This window comes from Brugia malayi (assembly GCF_000002995.4).
Source record: "Brugia malayi strain FR3 genome assembly, contig: Bm_v4_Chr3_scaffold_001, whole genome shotgun sequence".
Classification (NCBI taxonomy): Eukaryota; Metazoa; Nematoda; class Chromadorea; order Rhabditida; family Onchocercidae; genus Brugia; species Brugia malayi.
This window is the reverse complement of record NW_025062477.1, coordinates 7,554,639-7,578,142: the sequence shown is the minus strand read 5'-3', so window position 1 is coordinate 7,578,142 and position 23,504 is coordinate 7,554,639. Positions and strand designations below refer to the sequence as shown.

The 23,504-nt window shown below is 32.9% G+C and overlaps 5 protein-coding genes across 5 annotated transcripts; 2 read left to right on the top strand and 3 right to left on the bottom strand.

Annotated features, from left to right (window-relative positions):
* Positions 1 to 555: 555 nt before the first annotated feature.
* On the top strand, positions 556 to 956 carry Bm13638 (Uncharacterized protein; the record flags this gene model as incomplete). The annotated part of the gene is made up of 2 exons (XM_043080319.1): positions 556 to 654; positions 939 to 956. 2 exons carry the CDS (start codon positions 556 to 558, stop codon positions 954 to 956), a joined length of 117 nt encoding a protein of 38 aa, XP_042936253.1.
* A 244-nt stretch (positions 957 to 1,200) lies between these two features.
* Bm1628 (Uncharacterized protein) lies at positions 1,201 to 1,865 on the bottom strand (the record flags this gene model as incomplete). Its single annotated transcript, XM_043080318.1, has 2 exons — positions 1,201 to 1,406; positions 1,766 to 1,865. 2 exons carry the CDS (start codon positions 1,863 to 1,865, stop codon positions 1,201 to 1,203), a joined length of 306 nt encoding a protein of 101 aa, XP_042936252.1.
* Positions 1,866 to 6,023: 4,158 nt separating this feature from the next.
* Positions 6,024 to 9,544, bottom strand: Bm5102 (Uncharacterized protein; the record flags this gene model as incomplete). The annotated part of the gene is made up of 9 exons (XM_043080317.1): positions 6,024 to 6,122; positions 6,507 to 6,677; positions 6,771 to 6,911; positions 7,285 to 7,403; positions 7,873 to 7,960; positions 8,405 to 8,547; positions 8,836 to 9,053; positions 9,184 to 9,343; positions 9,487 to 9,544. The coding sequence occupies 9 exons, from the start codon at positions 9,542 to 9,544 to the stop codon at positions 6,024 to 6,026; spliced, it is 1,197 nt and encodes a 398-aa protein (XP_042936251.1).
* Positions 9,545 to 11,480: 1,936 nt separating this feature from the next.
* Bma-hrpk-1.1 (Uncharacterized protein) lies at positions 11,481 to 15,519 on the bottom strand (the record flags this gene model as incomplete). Its single annotated transcript, XM_001901090.1, has 9 exons — positions 11,481 to 11,526; positions 11,902 to 12,086; positions 12,344 to 12,538; positions 12,812 to 12,919; positions 13,010 to 13,138; positions 13,548 to 13,620; positions 14,356 to 14,399; positions 14,912 to 15,121; positions 15,445 to 15,519. The coding sequence occupies 9 exons, from the start codon at positions 15,517 to 15,519 to the stop codon at positions 11,481 to 11,483; spliced, it is 1,065 nt and encodes a 354-aa protein (XP_001901125.1).
* A 4,663-nt stretch (positions 15,520 to 20,182) lies between these two features.
* On the top strand, positions 20,183 to 23,305 carry Bm7032 (Uncharacterized protein; the record flags this gene model as incomplete). Its single annotated transcript, XM_043080316.1, has 9 exons — positions 20,183 to 20,339; positions 20,547 to 20,635; positions 20,717 to 20,816; positions 21,086 to 21,253; positions 21,473 to 21,576; positions 21,779 to 22,064; positions 22,278 to 22,445; positions 22,628 to 22,746; positions 23,114 to 23,305. The coding sequence occupies 9 exons, from the start codon at positions 20,183 to 20,185 to the stop codon at positions 23,303 to 23,305; spliced, it is 1,383 nt and encodes a 460-aa protein (XP_042936250.1).
* Between the last annotated feature and the right edge of the window lie 199 nt (positions 23,306 to 23,504).

Genomic DNA, 23,504 nt, shown 5'->3' with positions numbered 1-23,504 from the left:
AGTCGTATTCATAGAACTGTTTTATATTCAGTAAAAATGTAAAATATAAAGAGCAGTTAACCTTATGTTAATTTTGTTTTCAAAGATAGATTTGATTCAATTCTGTGGTTACTAGACAGCAATATATCAATAGCAATGTTTGAATTTTAACAGCTAGTTTCGTTTAATATGTTTTTAAAGTAGAGTAGCAGCTAATTGAATGTGAAAAGCAGGAAGTAATTTTGTAAACGTCTTTCCCCTGCATTCTAAGTAACAGGAAAATGAGAAACAATTAGGACTGATAATAAATACAGCAAAATTTTGTTTGATTTATCTTTACTTCGTATATCCGTCAGGTGTTGTCTTTTTTGGTAATTTAATCAATTCTACAAAGCTATGCCCATAGAAATGTTAACAGATAAGAGAGAAATCATAATTTTATATCATGTAAGTAACTTCCAGGTAGTTTGAGCGAGATATTTTATTAAAATACAGTATGTAGTTATCACTTTAATTTGTCAGCTGACTGACATCTTAATCTGCTTAATTTCATTATATCTAATGTTTAACCAAAAAATGTTTTTAGCACTATATCAGATCGCGCCTACTGCATATGCTACTGGGTCTTTTGCGAGAAAATTGAATTCAAATTTGATGAAATGCATACATCGAAATGTTAGACAAGTTTTTAGCACTGCTTAATCACTACTAAACCATTCTAAATTCTTTACTCCAGAAATGACCTTTAATGATATATTTATATCTGGTGAATATATCACTTTTACTATTATTATTATTACTATTGTCGTTATTGTTACTATTATTATCAACTTTATTGATTTTATTTAGTTTTATTAACAATAATAATAACAAAAAGAATAATATTTTTCTCCAAAAGGCATTGAAATTAGAGAGTATGCGGTGTATATAATGTAATTAATGAGCTGAATCTTTTTTAGATTGAATCAAATGTATAAGGAGTATGGTTCTAAAGTGCATACCATCCCGTTTAGGTGGTTTTGAGGTATGAATAACACCTTTTTAGTCTTCCGAACTACCTGCTGCAGATGCCCCTCAATGCAACAAGCAGAAAATATTGTTGCCCAAATTGTTTGATATAGGAGCACTATTACCCTTCCTTATTTCATAAAGGAGTTTTATAGTTTCATACATAAAAGTAATTCCATCAATAAGAATGAACGTGTGGTATACACAATTTGCCTATCCAATGTTATTGAAGTTATAAATTACGATGTTGTAATTTCTTTCTGCTTGGACTATCGTGTATAGCTCTGCTTGTGATATTTGCAACTGTTTCCAGAATCGCTCCGGAATCGGAAGAGTGAAATACTTCCAGTGTTGCCGCAGCAGTGTTATGTACATGGTAGGAACCGGTATTATTAACGTCTTCGATCTTCGAAAATAAGCTTAAATTTTGTTTATTAATCATTTATATAACAGGTGAGTTAATACTTGCTCTAATTACTACACTGATATATACTTGCTGCATAGATTAAAATTTACGGGATGAGTTCATAGGTTGTTTCGTGCCAGCCATACCTTGGTTCGTTATCTTCCTTATTGTCTGACTGATAGACTCACTCTATTTTCTTAATATCTCTAGCAGGGTGTAGGATCCATTTTGCTTCTTCTACTTTAAATTCCTATTCCGTGGGTAGCGGTCTCTTTTACATTTATCCTTGGCATTTTGCCCTCTGAGTTCTTTCCATTCTACTCAACTGTCTTCAAGTGGCTTAGGAGAGAGCTTTCAAGCTGAAAAATATACTTTTATAATGTTCTGCTAAATTTGGAGCACTTCCTATAACATTATTTCTCACCGCGATTAATTTATCACCATAAAAGAGAAGAAAGAAAAGAGTATGCATTCATTCTGAAAAATTAGCAAAGTTTCACATATTCACCAGCTACAAAAACACATCATGGAACTAAGACTTACTGGTGCTAAAATATCAACAAATTTTACAATGTTCTTCGTAAAATTCGCTATAATACTACTTATTACGTATGCCAAACACCAAATACTTAACATTTTTTTTTTTTATTTCATTTGCATTTTAAGCAGAAATTCAACAGTTCAATAAACCAATTTAAGTAAGAAAAAAATGAAGAGAATCATTTATAAGAAAATAATGTTCTAGAAGAAATGTCTAACTCAAGGAGATATTTAAATATTTCAATATAATTAGCATAAAGAATGTTTGTTATTTGCATATTTGAGAAAATATTACATGCTTTCAGATGCTTTTTAATATATCCCAATTTATTTTTATATTATACACTCTGTCACGACCCTTGGTAACCTATCCACGATCACATAATTGGTAAATGAGACTTATTATAAATTCAAATATATAAATCAAATTTATATTTGCACCCAATAATACAATCGTTTCCATCTCTTACATCTTCCTTGTATGTCCCTATTATTACTCCTGAACAGTCGATGACCAAACGAACAGAGAACAACCAATTTCTATTCCCCATTTGATATTTCTAAAGAATATATTATTGGTGATAATATGTATGATATCAAAAGTTTGTTGATAAAATCTTACTAGTATTATTATCATTAGTAGTAATGCCAACATTCACTTTTCCAATGCTACGCTACAAAAATTAGTCGGTCGATGATCAGTAAGTGATAAATAAGTAAACTATTGTCATATCAATTGCATTATTTACCTCTTATTTTCAGATATCGTTCATTGTTACGATATCAAAAGCTTCTAAATAGGGTATTATAGAGTTCATGGATGTTATTTGCTTATTTACAGTCAAAAATAGTGAATCTATTGCGGAATATCCGTACGAAACCTTTCCAATTCACATTAACAAACAAATTAAAACTTTTGTCATCCATAACTCTCTATAAGTAACAGAACGTATGATGGTAACCTCCCTCGTGAACATTCAATATAGATTTTTTTATTGTAAAATTTGGACACAATTTCTGCTTAAAGCGATTTTTTCTTCCGTACTTTTTCATACCATAGTATGACTGATTTTTACTAAACTATTTCTCACATTGAGAGAAAAAACGACGCGAACAATTAAGAAATTTTTTTTTTTTTTAAATAAAGTTTTGACTAAACATTTCTGGAAGATATTTGCATTGCACTGAGCATAACTCAGCAATTATTGCTTTCGTTTTCTCTTCTTTGTAAGGTTAAAATTCACTGAAACGACATTGATGGAGATCATTTACTGTATTATGTATAAGACAGAATAAAATTGAGTTCTTGTGTTCCTGACTATTTTCAGACTTTCTGCAATATATTCTCATTTATGGAGGAATTTAGAAAATGAAAAGGAAATATTCTTTTACGACAGGAAGGGATTAATATCAGATTTTGACTATGCTTAGCATAAAGTGAGAAGTTTATAATCAGTATTAGCATTACTTTATGGGACAACAAGAAATAACAAACTGCTTATACAAAAAAATTGAGAATGTCGATATATGAAGGCAGTGTTATTATAAATGGATTACAAACTTTCCTTATTTTTAACAAACAAAATGAAACGACATCAAAATCAAGTTGTGAATTCGTCGAACCATTCTTAATAAATGGTCATATTATTACTGGTATAGCAATTGTAAAGGTAAGAAAGTCGATAGAAAATTGCTTCGTATAATCTGAAATTTTCGATTCGAAAACTGTTCAATTTAAAGCAAATATAGTAAGTAGATTTAATATCGAAAGAAACAGTGCATATTTGAAATATTTACTCAAAGTAAGAAACAAGAAATTTTCCTCAGAAGAAGTAAGTTTACAAGGAGAGCAACTGATTGAAAAACTGAAGCTAAATTCGATAAAGCAATTGAATTAATAGAAATAATTAATGGCAGTTATATCTTTGCTATACTTTTGTTGCTTTCATCAAAAATTCAGTTCAGAAAACCTGAATAACTGAAAGATTCGCAACACAAAAAGTAATCAAAAGAATCAACATGTTTCATCTTGCAAAAATATTTCAAATAATCAAAGCAATTTGTAACATTGAAATAACATTATCCCTTATTGTAAACATCTTCCAGTCTGATTTATTTTTGAAATCCTCTTAATTAGAATTGCAAAAAAGCAATATCACAATGTAAGTTCAGTTAAGCCCATAATCATGATAATAAATTCTTCTATAAACTCTAGATTCGCAACACCAGTTTGTTTTTATCAAACACTATTTGAACATATCATATTTTGATGTTCCTGCGAACTAAACTTATTTGTAGTTGCTGATAGTATCATACAATACCTATAAAAAATAAAAAAAATTCCTTCAATTAATCGCCTGATTCCATGAGCAAACAATATATTGTCCTGGTAATTCAACTATTTCTATAATTATTTTCATCGAGAAAATTTTTAGCTATAAAATCAATCTTCTTTTCTCAAAATGAGTTATATGTAAAAAATTATGAAAAAGAGAAATAATGAAAATAGAAGGTATACTCAATATTTGATTATTAATCTCTGTAAATTTTGATAATTAATCCTACATGCAATTGATTTTATCTTACTTAATGCTTCTTTAATTACACCCACTATAAATAACAAATAGTAACAGGGCGAATTTACTCTCTATAAGTTAAATACAAAGGAAAAATTTATCAAGCATAGCTAATATTCCCAAAACTTTTGATATGTTTGAGAAATACGAATAAATGTTTAATTAGTCTTTAGAAAACGTACACAGCTAAACATAATTCCCAAAAAATATAAGAAGGACCCCACAAGAAGAAAAAAATTGCATTAGTGAATGAATGAAAATTTTTTGTATGTGTGAAAATAAGCAAGAAAAAGGAAAATTAATAGACGTGGAAGTGGAGAAGGGTTTTAATAGAATTATCGTATGGAAAATTTATCAGCAAATCAATAAATATGCTATATCCCTAGAATTAAAGATGAAAAAAAAACGGAAACATTGGTTCGAAAAATCCTTAGACAAAGTGGATGAACGAGAAGAACCTATCGTCGCTCTATGAACTAAGAAGTGTTACATGACGATAATAAAAAAAAAAAAAAAAAAACAATAAAAATTGCTTCTATAAAAGAATCGCGAATTTTGATTCTCAAATACATAGAACTCATATTAACACAAAGGAACTAAAAATTTCATTTATTTTTAAGGGAGAAAATGAAGTAATTACAGATCGAATTCTGCATTCATTGAATCATATTTAATGATTCTTAATATATTATTTATATGAGAATTGCCAAAATTCGAAATTGAAGATTAATCCCAAAATATCAGTTAATTACGGAAAAAGTAAGCGATAAGGAAGGAATCAAAATTCATAAATTCTTAAATTCGATCATAAAAACTCCACTATATTTTGATAGGTCAAATTCCAATAAATTTTGATAAAGCAAATTGAAATTATTTATTTGTTTAGAATTCATTTTCATTCCAAAAATGACCTTCTGCCATTAATATATCCATCATACACCGTACAAGCAGCATTTTTTTGGCAATTTAATCGAGTAGACTCAATGATAAGGTGATAATCTTATCTAATCATTTTGAATTCATTCTTAGCCTTTCCCATATTACACTTAGCGGTATATTCGATATGTTAATAGGAAACCTAAAGTGAACCCATTCACTTGTTAGCGTGGTTCCGCGACTGAACGTTCCAAAGTGTGCAAATATTGATGTATGGTTCAAATCCGCCAGGCAGTTTGCTATACCATCAAAAGCTACCAAGTGCTTTGTCATGGTGAGTCATGACTGCTATAGTAATAGTGAGCCACAGATAACCCTGATTACGACCTGATAACTATGGTCGAAATCTTCCCGAGTGTGTGGTATAAGACTTGTTCACGTGCAATCTTGACATACACTCTGAAATGCTTCGCAATGCTTAGTTAATTGTTTATTGCTAAGCATTCAGGTTCTGATAAATTCCGAAATAGACGAACAAATACACATACATTGTAGTGTTCGTAAACAATTGATATTTCAAGTAATTCTAACTCTTTTATTAATTAAACAAGGACGAAATCTTGATAAGAACTCCTTCATTAGCTATGCATAAAGACAATCTTTTTAATTAATTCGATTACTTCCTCCTGTGCCAAAATGTCCACATGCTCGCCACCTTTGAACGCATACAGAGATATCTGCAACGAGCTGTCTTATGATGGATATCATGTTACCTTGATACATTCTTTGAATTAGTCATTTTAGCTTAACAAAAGGTCTAAATAATATACTATTTGGAGTGAGAGAAGATTATTAAAAAGAAATTTGTAATGTTTGCGATATTGAAGTACAAACCGAGGATTTGTTGCGGACTTCACTATGCTTTTTTTTTGGTTAATACTTTTAAGAAAGTTTATTGGTATTTTCAAAATTCAATCTAAAATCCACCGACATTTTATTTAAATTTTAGAGGAAATAACGAGGTTAATCCGTAAATGACCGTTTATAATTGAATTTTGTTCCAGAAGTTAAAACTAAAAATCGAATAAAAAATTTCGATTCGCTCGTGCTAAACCTCATACCTTTTTGCCACCGTTTTTACCAATCCATTTCTTGCATGCTTCTAGAGAACGTCGGTTAACGGTACCATCACCATCACCATAAGTGGTATCCGGTTGGTAATCCGGAAACCACCTGCCGGACCACTCGAAAGATTCTGGTGTTTCAATGCCATACCCGTAAATACAATGCACCTGAAGGGAGAGTAAAGCATTTCAATATGATCTAAAATGTTCGATCTTGAATGAAATCATAATCGGTTTGCATGTTTTTAGATTAAATTATACCTCAATATTTGGTGCCTGGAAATCGCCAAGTAGATGAGCTGTATTCTGATACTGATACCAGCCAACTTTATAGCCAATATCTTTAAAGAATTCTTCCACATTTTTCAGAGTGTAGTTTTTATCGTTAACTGTTGCCAGCACCTGTAGAAAATTATTCAACAATATATTTTAAAATTTCTCCAGGAGAACTTTGTTTAATTTTAATAAATTGACGAGAAAAACCAACAAATATTTCCACCCAATCCTTAAATACTCTACTCATTGCCATTTTTGCAATTGTTTTAACTTCATTATTCGCTGTTTAACCAGTTCTATATATAAATTGATGACATCTAGCCAAACTTTTAAAAATTTATTAAAAGTTTCGCATGTAATTAGGTGCCAATTTTTACAATTCTATTCCTTTCCAAAACAATACCAACTGTTTTTCCCTTCTTTCCATTTGATCAGATTGATTTCGTTTCTATTTCAGGCTTTTCACTGAAAAAATAGGAGAATTTCGAGATGCACCTACTTCGTTTTCACTCCATACATTGTAGCTCGGAAAAAGGAATGTCGAACTAGTGAATGATCGTTGCATTTCACGCAGTGAGCTTGGAGGTAGTAAAATTCTGTAGTGGTTCATATTATAGCCTGCAATTTTAGCATCAGAACAGCGTAAACTTAGGAATGTTTTCAATCATTTAAGAATGTTTCAAAACATTAAAACAAGAACCAAATGCTTATGCATTATTTACTCTTACTATACATTAATTGTTTGAGCAATGACATTAACAGTATAGTCATACAATTTGTAGAGCTTCTATTTTATTCTTCAAGTGCTTATATCACTACGTAGAATTATTAACTAGTTAGTTAAATCAAAAATGGCTTCACAAGACAAGTATTGCTTTCTCAATATCATTTTTCTCGAGATATGTTGATAGATGTTATCATCTTAATTTACTATAAGTTTCATGCTATAAAACTTGCCTACGAGAATTTTCTAGTGACGACCATTGCATTTGTCAAAAGTATTACGATAAAAAATTCATTGAATTTAAAGTGGAAATGTTTTCGCAAAACTAAAACTTAGGGGTACAATAATTACTTACACATTCACCTGAAGCAAGAAGACGAATAATTTGAAGAGCACCGCCCCAAGCGCCAGCTATCGAAATATGCGAATGAATAAATTTGTCCTTCCATTCCTGTCATTTTCATCTTTTGATTTGATAATACAGAAAGTTACTAGTGAATTATTATGTCAATTATGTTACCCAGTTTAGGTATATTATATATATATATATATATATGAAGGGACGACGCAGTATTGCTAGTAGTAGTGTTACTGTACCAGGATAATTTGGCTGATATACACATGTCCCTGAGAATGGCTATTCAGCGGCTTAAATTTGAAACTTCCAGAAATAAGTTCCGCTACACTTTCACAAATCACATTCGCAGGAAGAAGGACTGCCGAAATTGAATTTCATTTAGGGAAGTACATGTTGAGTAAGTTTCAAAAATTGTTTTCGTGATTTTTCAAGTATTTTTTCAAAATTTAACCTTTTTTAGAAGTGTTAAAAAATTTTTTTAATTTGATTCGTCACAGCTAAAAGTTAAAGAATGAATAGGAAAAAATTTTTTGGAACCTGTGTGACGATGCTGTTGTAAAAGTAAAGCAACAGTGGATTACCCATGCTATGCGCAATAATGATCACTTTCCTGTGACCACAAGAACGATAGATGTCTTCAATCAATTTTGTCAAATTTGAATAATAGTGTCCGAGTTCATCTGCAATTTTAATTAATGTTCCTGTGATAAAATCTATAGGAATACATGGGTTTTTTTCTCCATCTTTTATGATATAAAAATCTGAAGGCACTGAAGATGGTTGAATTTTTAGAAATTCTTTAAGAAATTGGAGATTTTTAATGACCGTAGACCCCTAAAACAATTTTATTCATATAATTGCTTGTGATTTAAACATAAATCAGATTTGTGTGATATATGAAGTGACGTGAAATTCTGAAATGAAATTTTAACTTAAAATAAAATCGAAAATTCACATCAAAGACTTACTTGGAGCTTGTCTCCAATCATATGGTGCACCTACAATATTTTTACCTCGATGATAACCGAATGGTAACAATGCTTCAACGATATCAGTGAAATAGCGTCCTTCCGACGCTTTTGATGTGTCCAACCATTCTATGGTACTTGTATTCCGGAATCCGGGCACCTCGACCAGTACACCCGGCATACTTGATGTTTTGTTTGTTGTTCTATTGTATACCAACCTTCAAATACTCTTTCAAATATCAGTAAAGTAACAAATAACTCTCGTAATAAAAGTCACACGGAATTTCTTTTATTGCTTGTTTTGAGGATGAGTATTCTCTTGATGCTTTGCATTACAAATCAACTTACTTCATATTATCCACCCAACAATCGATTACCGTTGGCAAGAATAACTCTAAATTTAGCCACAGATCGAAGAAATCATCCGTTTGTCGAGCACACCAGTAGTGCACAGTTTCAGGTTTTCCAGTAAGCTTTCCCTTCAACTGCGACCCGCCATAACCGGGTACTATAAATCTTCCTCAGTGTAGTTGTTTGTAAAGTTACATTCATTATATGTTGAAGTAAAGATATTTGCATACTTTTCCAGTGCATCTTATACAGTTATGTACTTTTACTTCCACAAATTCACATTACCATTTAAATACTTACCTAATACAATTGGATGCAAAGGTTTCCCTTTTGTTGCGCAAATTGTTGCTGATATCATAATCGAAAAAATTAACGCCATGCTGAATGATGACATCCAAATGAACATCATTACTTCAAAAACTTATTTTCCCTTGATGCTAAATTAATATAATTGCTTCTTTCGATTTTACTTTTTCACATTCGTTCAAATGTAGCATTAAACAGCAATGATTAACAAATATAATTTCAAAAATTAAATGCTTAAGTTCAAAATACCATAATATAAGCGTCAATTACAACTGTATAGTAATAACCGTAAAAAATTTCTGAAGTTCAACCATAATTTTACGATAATTGGAAGATAGAATATATCAATTAACAGCAAAACGCATTGTAATTTTAGACACAAAGATTTACAATTACTTGCACACTTCGTAATTCCGATTTAGGACATTGCATCACAAGAAAAACTCACATCATTTTTGAAGTGAAAGATATAGTCGAGTTACAGCATTTAACTTTCAAATTAGTTTATGATTTAATATAAAAATAATGTTAAAATTCCTTTCACATTACCTCGCTCATCGACTCAATTCGAATTAAGATTTAAAAGTTTCAAAAAATTTTCTATGTAAATGTGTGGAAAAAAGAAAAGAAAGACTTTAATGCTAAAATCTCGCGAATTCCATTCTCTTTTGGACCAGACATTGAAAACTTTTTGATTGAAAACAACTCTGCTTGTAAATCTAAACAAAGTTGACTTTCTGGAAAATAAGAAAGGGGACTGCCGGGTTATATCATTTATTATCATTTCATAGCCTTTCTCAATACTTTGCTTCATAATGATGCACTAAATCTCAAATGATTAAATAAGCATAAAAATAATCTCAAGAAGAAATGTAAATTTCGATTTAAACTACAAAATCAATTACCCAACAACCAATTCTGCATGTATTTTCCTCACTTTTAATAACTAACTGTGACTTCTTCTACAAGGGTATGAACAGAAAGCACATCATCTCCTCACAACCATTAACATCAGCTGATATCTAACAAATGAGTGATCAATCATCCCGAGTATTGAATGGCTCGTCACAACTCTTCAGAAGATCACTGAGCCAGAGAAGTCATAGCTAAAGCTGATTAATAACGTTAAAGGATAATGAAACTAAAAAGAAAAGAACTTATAATGTCATATTACAACGTAACCTCAACTACAATCTCTTCCACTTATAATGTGGTATGGCGCGATAATTTATTCGCACCAATTGGTTCCTTACCTGCCATCTTTGACCGTCTACTGCATGTAATATTAGAGAAGTATATATGGAAATAGCATTCGTGGACGTAAAAAGAAATGTTGATAAAGCAAATTCATGCGACTAGAATTCTATTTGCAAATATTCTTACTGATAACGGGACGACATCTTATCAGTCCGCAGAAGATAAACAGTAAAAGTCTGAGATATTCAGGACGATTTCAGAATTTATTTTTTGCAAAATTATTGTTTTTCGACTGATTTAGTGAATCATATGCTGAATTAAATAGTAACCCGGCGCAATAAAAATTCACACCTGTACTTATGTTTTGCATTAAGAAACCTCAGAGGTAATCTCTTCTCACTAAAACGAAAGCATATATATTTATCATAGTGATGGTGGATGTGTGCATAAGTTATTTCTGATTACACGTCAATTTAAAAACGAAAATTTTTATTTCCAAATACTCTATAATGCTGAGACAAATCTGAGAAATGCAAATGATTCTTAAAGGAAATCCAAAACTTTTAAAATTAAATTACAAAATTTGGAAAACCTTTAACAGTCTGGAAATAACGAAAAAATTATTAGAAACATATAAATCGATCATTTCCATAGATTGACATAAGCACCGCTACTGAAACAAGAAAGTATACAAAATAATTTCACAATTTGATTGAATTTCTAAAAATAACTAAAAAAGTTGAATCGTTTGAAAAAAACGCAAAGAACACGAAACCTTCAATTCAAAAGCATCAGCCAGCGCTTAAATATTTGCGTCCAGCAGCTGAAGATCGAACACTGAAATAGGTCTCTAAGTTCCCAAATGCAACTTTTTTCATTTTCTTTTTGCAAAAGAATCTATTCAGTCCTCAAAATCATAATAAATCTTAACCTTTTGATATTTTTCCTTTTCTTCCTCTCCTAAAGTATCAATACAAGTTAATGAAATTCCTAAAATCTCTGTTCATTAATACAATTTGATCTGAAGCATAACTTTTTATAACAGTTATTTATCGAAAATGTTTTCTCATATCTTATTAAGAACCACAGTTTTCCTATTCTTAAATGGATGATTACAGAAACCACTGACCACAATTAATCATATTCAGAACAGCGAAATTAAATATTTTTATACTTGATAATATTTTACATTGTAATACGACTAAAGATTACCATTGCTGGAGCAAAAACTGTGCCATTTCAATCTGACTTGGTGTGCCTGATATAGTAATAATCCGTTCACCGTTAGGATCTTCTTCCTCGATTTTGATATGTGCACCAGATTCATCGCGAATACGTCGAATACGTTCACCACCTCGACCAATGATTGTCCCGCCCAATTCATTCGGCACAGTTACCTGAAATTTTAATGGAGTACCACATATATTACCATAAGGTTAACAAAAAGTGCAGATTGAATATATTATTGGTAGGATCAAAGTACATGAACTTTTTTTCTCAAAAAATTTTAACAGTCCGAAAATACTGTGCAGGTTACTTATACTTGTTACTCAAAAGCAGTTACATACTTACAAACCTAGTTGACTAGAGAGCAATTTTAAATACATTTGTTATTCGACATAGATTTCAATCTGATTTGTGGCAGCAGGCATACCTGTGCTGTCTCTAATGGTCCATCATCGTATGCAGGTGGCACTGATCCATAAGAAGGTAAAGGAATTCGACCTCGCGGACCGTACCCTCTTATTCCTCGTCCACTATGATCGCCAGCATAACCACCATATTCATTTGCAACCATTGGATCAAAAAAAATTGACTCGTATGGACGTGAAGGTCCTTTAATTGGAATCTAAAGATGAAAACCTTATTCCATAGCTTCTACATTCACTTGTTCCATGGAAGCCTTAACTTCTATATACTTTATAAAAAAAAAAAAAAAAAAAAAAAAAAAAAACGAATATAAAACATAACAAAAATTTTAAGAAAAATTTAGACAAAGGAAATAAACATTTCAAAATACATCACCATTCATCAAGGATAACCACTGCTATTAGTGATACCTTTTAACAAAAGTCTTCAAAACACATTCAAAGTAAGCAGTAAGATAAAAAATTCGACATACTTCTTTCAACGTATTGATAATTGTAACCAAGCAAGCCACAATTTTTTCTGGTTTTCCATTAATCTGGATAATACGTTCTGTTGACTGGGGACAACACTCTGAATACACCTGTAAAATATGACAAGACACTTCTTTGAGTTACAGCGATATACAAGATATAAGTGATCTTATTACTTTTATGAATCTGTCTGAAACAACCTTGAGATCAACTCCGTTTTCCTCGCGTAATTCCTTGATACGACTTCCACCACGACCAATTACAGCACCTGCATGAGACTGGTGTACCAGTACTTTCAGTTCTGAATCGCGGTTCTGGTTGTCGTGTACCTAGAACACAAAGATCTAGCGCAAAATTTCTCTATAAATATTTGTAGACGAGAAGAAATTTTCCACTATTCGAAAAGCTGATAAAGATCTTACTATACTTGATGTTTTGAACTACCAAGCCTTGAAAAAAAAAAAAACTGAAACGAAAAAACTGAAAACGTAGGCACAGTTCTGTCAGTTTTTATTTTGTTTCTTTTAATAATTTTATTGATGTTATGAATGCTTTCACGGATGCATGCAAAAAATAATAATGATTGGGTACTACATAAAAACTTCAAACTACTTTTTGCCCCTAGAAAGCCATTAGATTAAGATCTGAATAAGTGGATTTTAGAAGTGACTTCATAAAAGGCATCATGAATAAAAAAATTAAACGCAATGCATATTTATTTTCTAAATATTTACCAACCTCATCGATTCTCGCAATTATCATTTCTACGCATTTCACAACATTTTCAACCGCTGCAACTAACTGTACCACACTGCAATTGAAATACCGAAAAATTTCTAGAATTACTACATAATAAGAAAGACAATTAAACATGCAACAAACAACGTCAATTACGCTACATTGTTTCAAATTAAAACAATAATTTTGCTTCGAAAAGTATGCGCACTGACGGAAACATAAAATATGAAAATGGCAGCAAATCTGACCTTCCGATTCAAACCTAACTTCTCGGTAAAGGATTTTGATTGAAGAATAACAATTATTAGAATGTGAAACACGTAATATACATGAATGGAATGACCCAACAAGGGTTAATATCAGAAGCAAATCAAGATTCTTCGAAAAGAATCACATGCTGGCTGCAAAGGCATGGACACTTGACGATTATTAACTGCCTGTCTAGATAATCTTTATATCAAGAAGCCAGAATCAATCCATTAAGAAAACCAGAAGGTCGGAGTACTACCATTTTACTACCATTTCAGCTTCTAATACAGCATTTTTTAATGTTGAAGTTATGTAATTTTCATCTCTCACAACAAGAGTAAAATAATTTTTAAAAAATTGTTCATCGAACAAAGGCAACCGGCAGAGAGAAGTTGGTATAACAGTGGGCGGGCCGCTATCCAGGTGGGCCAAATCAACACACCGCTGCCAGTGAGTTACGCGGCCCTGCTTAGCCGTAGAAGTAGCATACACCAAATCTTCTCAATCCAGTTTTGCCGTACTTCAGTAAAATATAGGGAGGATTGGAAGGAGGGTTTACCGTTCAGGCGTTTGGCTATCGGGGACCGATACAGTCGCGTCGCACTGCAATGAGTTACTTACATTTAAATAGTTATACACAGCAATATGTTTTAATAGGTTTAAACCCGGTTTAACTAAGTTCTAGTCGAATTAGTTCATATCCAAACTTCCCAACTAAAATCCAAAGAATAATATATAGATTGAAGCACACATTCTCCAAATAACTCCAACGATTAACTCCAGCGATTTCCCATCACCATAACTCCAACGATCTCCCATCACCATTAAATTTTCCAGTCATTAACTTAAGCATATTTTCTAACCAGAAAAATTTCCGAATCAATCAGCGAAGATTCTTTTTCCAAACGTAGAAAGCAATTTTCGGCGGAAATCTTACGAATGTTTCTCGGGATCTTCTAAGTACCTCGACTGCCGAACTTCCAAAGATAGCATTCGTTCTCTTGTTACATGTATACAATGTACACGGAATATTCTCACGTTGAGTCAAAATCACTCATATCAACTAAAATCAAGAAGGAAAGATGAGTATGTTAGCCTAGTGATAAAAACCATACCTCGGTTTGAATATTCTTAACGCTTTCACCCTTCTTGCCAATAATTGCACCAGCTCCTCGACTTGTTACCAGTAATCGCAATTCATATTTACCGTCAGCTAAAGCCTTCTGATATGAATCTTGCCGTTGTCGCTTTCCAGCGGTTAGCCCAGTACCGTAGCCGTAACTGTAACCATAAGGATCTTCGATTCGCTGTCGTTTCATTACAATCTAAAATCATAAATCGCAGTTGTATGTCAGATTAAAGCAATTTGGTTCCTCAGTTTTAACACATTAGCTGAATTTGAATGCTTCAAAATCGGTCAATGATTTCAGAGTGTGAATGATCCAAATTGCACTAAAACATTGAAATTACAATGGCTACACATCCACAGACAAGAACGTTTCAGTTAAAAAATGGGTAGAAGTGGGTAAAAACTACAGATTGCTATTAATCACCTGCTCTTCTTTTACCATTTATATAACCCATATTACCTGTAATTCTTATTTATCTTTGTCATCTCCCCGGCCTCAGCACTCTTTTTGTTGCTTACAGTCACTGCTTCTATGTAACGTGCTGTGTTTACCAATCCCTCATTCCATGTATAGCATGCTATCTCGTCTGACATTATTACACTACCTGCTTGCTTTCAATCTCCGCCTCCACACCTTTGCTATTTTTTTGATTCTTCTCAAGATTCCTCAGATGAACATCACTTTATTGCTACCCGAATGAAACACTACTAACTTCAAATCGGATCAAATTAACTACCAACAAGCGCAACTCCACTCCAACCACCTGCACATCACATACTGACAGCCGTTGGATATGTCGCTCGCTTCTACCTGTCTAGCCAATATGCAACTAATTGGTTCAGTGACAGCTTTCAGTGATGCTTTCCGTTAAACTACATCTTTTCCACTCGAATAATCCTTTAGAGCTAAAAATTTGAAGGAAGAAGTGTCGTCCATAGTGAGATTACCAATTCATAACACTAAATCATCCTTTATTTTTGCTCATAGCCCATTTTTTTGAGATCTTTTCTAGTCGCTTTTCTGTTCTCAATTTCATCGTTAAACTCTTTAACAGCTGGAATTTTCCGGAGGTTAGTTGGAATTGTTTTCGGTTTTTCAATGATAGTTGAGAGAATACTCTACTCAGTGATAGCAGAAAGGCGGTATTCTCAGTGAACAATGTCCCAAAATCAGAATCGATAGAGCATTACTGTCCATTCTGATTGAAGCCTTATTTACTGTTGTAGTGCCCTTCAACATAATTTCACTGCTTTTATTTCCACTTCATTCTCTACCACTGGTGATCCATCCATTCCTATTGTCCAACTTGATTTTCCTGACTGACCGACCAATGGTATCCATCACTTGTTTATTATCTGAGCAAACAGAAATGATGAATGCTAACTTGACAATTTCTATAGTCTTCTTCTAACCCAGTTGCACAGGAAGAAATCTTTCAACCTATTTGGCATTTTGTGATCCATCTTAGATATCTGTAAGAATCCGTGACCCATCTGAAGATCCATCTTAGATATCTGTAAGAATCCGTGACCCATCTGAAAATTCATCTTCAGATGGTTGCATAAAAAGGTTTTCCTTTAACTCTTTTTCCATCATTCTATGGCAAAACAGAAGACAGAGAATGGAATAAAAAAATGAGGAAGAAATGATAGGAAGGTAAGGTCGCCCATCCTAATGCAATTTTGTTTATATAAAACTGTTATATGGTGATGGGTGACCGAGAATGATGTCAAGACGTCTGGAATTAGGCGTAGCATGTCGGTTAGGTTAGGAGGACAGGCATTAGGAAATCTTTCAGTAAACAATGGGAACTGAGTGTGGACGTGCTTTAGTGATATTGTCAGCGCCGCTACGCTGTCTTTTCCGGTTTTTCGATACAAATTCAGCGTAAATTTTTTTTGTGAAAAATGATATATATATATTTTTTTCTTGATATGTGTGACAGATGGTGAGAGATTGCAGCAATTTGAGTGGATTTGATCGTTCACATAAGACTGCTCGAGAGATACGGCATGTGCGTCACGACACATCGGGTGAATAGTAACGTCTGAGAAAAGGAACTGAAATTTCCTGTTGATTTGTCGAAAATTCTTCTGTTCACTTTGTTACTCCTTCTATTTCTTGGAAAAGAATTCTTCAATTTGTCGAGGATTTATTTTGTTTTTTCTGAGAAATTTATGCTAATTCTGTGAAATGATTAATGACGTAGCTCACAACGAAGTTTTCAAATTCTTCAGGAAAACTAGGAATATGAAACTTTGAATATAGGTAAATTCTGCTTTTGGAGCACTCCTATAGCATTTCTAATTTATTTCTTTCCGAAAGCTAATCAGGTTTTCTCCCTCCCTGCCTGCACTAATGTTGACAACAGTTTAGTAATATCTTAAAAGACTGAGTAATTATCAGTTTCATAGCCCAAAGATTTTTGTGGTGAATAAACTGCACGATGAATTATTGAATTAATTTGGCAGTTGTATTCTTCATATTTCGTTTTATTATCACGAGTTCATTCAGTAATTCTTCGCAGTTTATTCATCAAAACGTCAGTGACGACGATTTGTGTTGGGAATGGCGACATTGTTGCTATAAGTGACAATGTTAATCATAATAACAGAAAAGTTGTGAATTTCATGAAAGAGCTCACTAAATTTTTGTCGTTTACAAAAATCATTGCTATTTCAAGCATATCTATCTTTATTTTACAGCTACTTTTTATGAACCAAATTTCTTCGAATTTCTCTTGATGCAAATATTACTATTTCGTTTTTCTACCTAAAATATTAGATGCTCGGTAATTAGTAAAAGTATCTTTTTTTCAAATTATCTTTCCCGTAACTTTTTTGGCTTTTATTTTCAAGATAAGTAGACAGGAAGTAAGTATCTCAAAAAGGCAAATATATTTCGTGAAGTTTAATTTTTTTTGTCGAAATGTGGGTTTAATTTTAATCGCTCTATGTTGATGCGATTGTTTTATATGATACAGATATAATCAGGCATCCTCAATTCTTCCCGGACTTTCGTTCTTATTTTCTGTCTGCTCTTATAAAAAGTGTATTTTGATTTTTTTTTTTCCTAGAGTTTCCTCTCTTTTCTCGAAATTTTTTCAGCCAAGTCACTTTGTGACCTAATTTATTTGTGCACAAAATAAATCGCTGTATTTCAAGACTGGAATTCATCAATAAAACCACGAAAAAAAAAGGAAAAAAAAAAAAAAACCATTTAAACAAAATTCACGAGAACCAATCAGAAACACATGAAGAGAATATTTTTTGGAGGAAATTACACTGAATCTACTAATCTTTCATCACCGAACATTTGCTATGAGATTTTTCCGTAAATTTCTTCAAATTTAAACCTTTAGTAGCAGGCGACAACTGTGCAGTGTATGATCGTTTTTTACCGCTCCGACTGTTTATGTAGGTTTATCTATTTCTTTTTTCTTGAAAAGTATTGATAATGGCTTTAGTTTAAGTGAAGTTCATTTAACTTTTCTTTTCATGTACAATCGCTAACAGTCTCGATTTATTAGCCATATCAATGTACAGTAACTTTATTTTTTCAGTATTTGTCTGCCATATGCTGCAAGAAAAGGAAAGGTACAAATTACGAAGAGAGAAAAATAACTTTACAGCTTCATGTTTTAGCATAGTGAATAAATACAGTTAGTATTATATAGCAAGGCATGCATGCATGCTAGAGTTATATCTTATGGAGTGAATTTAAGATGAATTTCATCCACAATGAAAGCAGTGTTTGCATTTTGCGCTCGTTTTATATTGGTAATTACGTGGATATGAATGTTGTGAAATGACAACTGGAAATGTAAGTTCTTGTTTAGCAGCATAGTGACATAGTTCAAGATAGAAGAAGCTAAGAAACTGCTTTTATTGATGAAGCATGGTTAGACCAAGTGTTATTGATTTCCTGAAAAAGTCACATAAATAACTGGCTAGTATTCGTGCAGTTAACTCGTAACTTGTTGGTTGTATTCTAATCACGCAACAGCACTGGGATTTTGTTCACCGGAAGGAACACTCGAAATTTCTCAGTGATTAGGAAAATGAGCTGACTGCAAATGCCTCGCAACACGGTTAACAAAGCACTGAACTCTTTTTCCTTGAGATGTTCCTGATTTCACAGTGGCCACAATCGCGATGATATACCCATAGTTGCGGTCTGTTTTTTGTTGATTGGACGTCACCTTTTCTGCCCGGAATCATGGTGTGATTTGGATTAAGTTAGGGGTTGATAGTTGGTACCATTTGTTACCATCTTTATATGTCGTTATTTGTGAGCTGTTGGCTACTTAAAGAATAGTTCTAGGCCCCAGAACTTCATCGAGTTGTTGGATTTGTTCTGCCAGTCTTAAATGTGGGATAAACTTGCATCATAACAAGGACCTATTGTAGTTGCAGTGGAGGCTACTTTGCTTTTATTGCTTATCTCTCAAGCAAGTCTGTTATAGTGTCAGAATCTCAGTGACAGGAACAGCACTAAGTTAGTCAGACTGAAATTCATATCTCTGGTTCACACACACACACACTACAGCGACGTTCTCACTTCTACCCAATGTGTGAAATAGATAGTGAGTGTGCAATGGGAATGTGTCGAGGAAATGCTGCTTTACACTCTATCATTACTTGCATTATTGTTACATTTTCACTTCCTCCATCTCATTTGTCTTCTGTATTTGAGTTGGTCTTGAATTTGTTTGATGTGGCATTTCCTTCAAAAAATATGGCAGTCTGTACCACTGATGTCATTTGATTTGGCAATCGTAAGAGATAATAATGTTTCGCTATAAAAAAAAAAAAAATGTAACATACATTTTTTTTAAAGGAGAAGTTTTCGGTAATTTGAATACCGCTCTGGGTTTTATTAAGAAATAGTGAGAATTACAGAGTGACTGAATTGTTTTGTCAATATTTATATGATTTGTATGATAATTATTGCAAACAAATATTAAATTCTTAATACCATTAGTCTCTTATTTATACTACATCCAAAAATAATGTCGTATCAGTCATTTTTTATTATAAGCACCTTCGTTATCTAGAACATGCAGAATAGTATATTGGAATTCGGCGAAATGGTTATCATATGCTGGAAGACAGGGTAAAGACTCTCGCCTGACACAATAAATGACACAAGAACGTGTGCGCATAAAATAGGTTTATAACAAAATTGGAGTAATGCAATATTCTAGTCATTTCAGAGTTGGTGGCGTATACACTTCATTTATTTTAATATAAAAGGATGTCTATGCAGCAGTATCGCAATGAAAAGAAAGTAATTGAAGAGGCAGTAGCAAAAGTGCGTGAGGTGGTACGTACGGCATCAAAGAACGACATCATTCTTGCACTTCATAATTTCGATTTCGATGTTAACAAAACTATTCAAGCATTTTGTGATGGTTCGTCAAATCATATCTGTTTTGAAAGAAAACTATTTCATAGATTTGAGTTCAAGTTTCGCTCATTATATTCCTCTAAGCTGGAAGGTTGTGTTTCATAACTTTACATCGTTGTTTTTTAAAAATTTTTGTAAGATTTTAAATTACTAAATTTGCTAGTTTTATTAATTTGACCTGTTGGTAAGATTTCAAGTTACTTTGTTGCAGATGGTGCACAAAGCGCTTTAGGTTCATGGAAGAGATCAGGTACCTCGAATAAAAAAAATCAAAAGAAGAAGAAAATGGCCAAGGATCAAGTTAGCATTCTTTTTTTTTTTTGAATGTTTTGTGGAATGTAAGATTTTGAAAAGAAAGTTTGTTAAAATTCTAATTTTCAGACAATTACTGCAGCGTCAGTATCTATGCCTTCATGCATTTGTGCACCACATTCTGCTCCTAGAACCCCAAATGGAGTGATTTCGTCACCGGTCATCAACGGTAAGGGAGCGCATCATTTTCAACTTAATATTTTCAATGTTTTGTAATTTTTTTGTAACAATAGGAGAAACTGTGCTCCGTTTTTAAAACATAGGTCAGTCACTTATTTTTTGAAACTGCGATACAATGGAATTTAACTTAACGTGCTATTTTCTGTTGTAGGATTATTCGTGAAGCTGAACACTGACGTTACTTTTGGAATGGGAAAGAGATTTTCAAAACATTTTGCATAGCCTCTGTTTATTATCATGAGTTAATGTGTATGACAGGAATTGTGGAAATAGTGAATCCACACAAGCGATCTGAGACCGTACCGCTATCAACTTCTGAATCGCAAAAATTAGTGGCCAATGCTGGTGATGCAAAAGTACCTTTTCCGTTCAAATCAGCAACATCGAACGAAGCCGAGAGTCTCGACAGTGATCGTAGCGATGGAGGTAATGTAGATTTTTTCGAATATAAATTCATTCTGAACTTTTCTGACGTATTTCTATACATGACTTCTAAGGATGGCAGTTTCGGTAGATCCTGAATTACAAAAGCTTTTTACTCACAGCAGGTAAACACCACGTAAAACTTTTCGAGTTTTACATGGTTACTCATTAACATTTTGACCTATGTCATTTTATTTTTCTTTATTAATGAAATTATTTTAGGTGCGACAGGATTAAGGGACTATGATAGGCAGATTGAAAAGATAGAAACCGTTTTTGAAAACCAAATTTCTATAGCTGAAGAAAATGTGAGGAATTCATTTAAGGTAAGCATATATTGGAATTGATGCGAAATTTAGAGTATCTTTTGCTTTGTCTGTTTTGATGTTATACAGCTGTGGTTTACCAAAAATACAAGGTGACGGAACAGTTTCTTGTTAATCAGGATATTTACGAACTCACGAGACAAGCAAGAATAGAGAAAGATTAATTTCCATATAAGAAGACTGCAAACACTATCTATTTTAGTCTATACGTCAAATGTTGGTTGAACGTGAAAGTCATTTACTGGCGGAGTTACAACGAACGCATGATGAAGGAACACGGTTTTTCAATGAACGTCGTCTACAATCTTGTGAACTGTACGATCGTGCCAAGCGAATGAGCGCAATGAATGATCGTGAACAAACGGAATTGCGCGGTGAAATTGCAAGATTTAATGCAGAAAAGCAAAACGAAGAAGGAATTGCTCTTGCATGTCGTTTTCACTGCGATAATGCTCAACTCATCAAACTTGTTAAAAATTTCGGCGAAGGTAATACAGGACTTGATTTACACAATTTTTACCATTCTGTTGAGATTGTGTTTTTTTATTCCTAAAAATGGATCCATAAAGTCATTAACTGGTGGTACTACAGATTTTTTCAAATGTTTTGTAAGAAAGATAACATTATGCTTAATTCGATCGTTGCTGGGAGAATAGAATAAGGTATTTTGCATTCGCGATATCTTTAAGTGATTTTTGCAGTGGTTGCTGTAAATAGTACAGCCATAAGTGAGACGAATATAGTAGCGCGTCAAGTGGGAAATGTTGTATCAGCAGCATATGTCATGAAACATTCGACGAGTCATTCGTCTATTGTAAGCTCACTCGGTGAAGACTCGGGCCTCGGACAAATTAGCCCGGTTGGAAATGGTGCTTTTCAACATTCAATTTAAAAGAAGTAAAGAAAGAAATGATCTAAATGTTATTAGTTATTTCATTAACATAAGTATAAAATGCAATCATTAAACAAAGTAGAATTGAGAAATTAGGGTTTTCTATATTAATTTTTTAACTTGCAGTCTTGAAATAATAAGTACTGGCGAATTTTTCAGAGGACCGTAAGAATGTAGCGGAAATTTCTAATGGAGGAATTTTGATGAAATCTGACGCTTTGACTGCTGAACAGCTTGCAGATCTCAACAGAAAACTGCAGGAATCGCTCAAAGCACAGGCATGTTTTACCCAAAGGGCAGTGATGATGATTTTAATCTTCATCATTACTTGATAGTTGTAATTATCTGTTACTAGGTCATACAGAATCAGTGTTCTAAAAATGTAATGCATCATATGCTGCATAACGAACTGGGTGATAAGCGGATTTCTTGATTGCTGAATTGGTCAGCAGATTATGGAGAAAATTTGTTTGACTTTTGACAGTAATCTTCCTTGCAGGAATCGATTTTTGGTTTTTGTTAATTTTTTCACTGTAGATATGAAAATAAGAAACTTATTGTGTACAGCTTTTTATGTTATTCTGATTTGATTTTTAAGCTGCAGTTAATAAAGAGCTGAGTATTTATTACCATTTCCGTATTCAGGGTATTGATGCTTCAATTTTATCTGGTATTGGTAGTAGGAATGGAATGCCAGTCAGACGACGACCTCCTGGGAATGGACGAGGTGGACAGTCAAACTCAACTCGAGGAGGGCGAGGAAGAGCTCAGTTTAGCAGTGGTAACGGCAAAACATCGCTTGTTCGCGTTCCCGATCTTTTTATTTTAGAATCTTAAGCCTGAAATCAATGCTTATTTTAGTTTGGAATACGTCTTATCATTTTGCTCATTTCAAAGTGTTTGGCTTGATTTATATTTCAACCACATGGAAAATCACTTACCCTTGAAGTCTGGATAACTGGTTAGTAAGTTTCCATTTATAGTAGTGCTCGAAGTCAAGCTCATTTCAGCTGTTTGGTGATAAGTGCGTGCATTT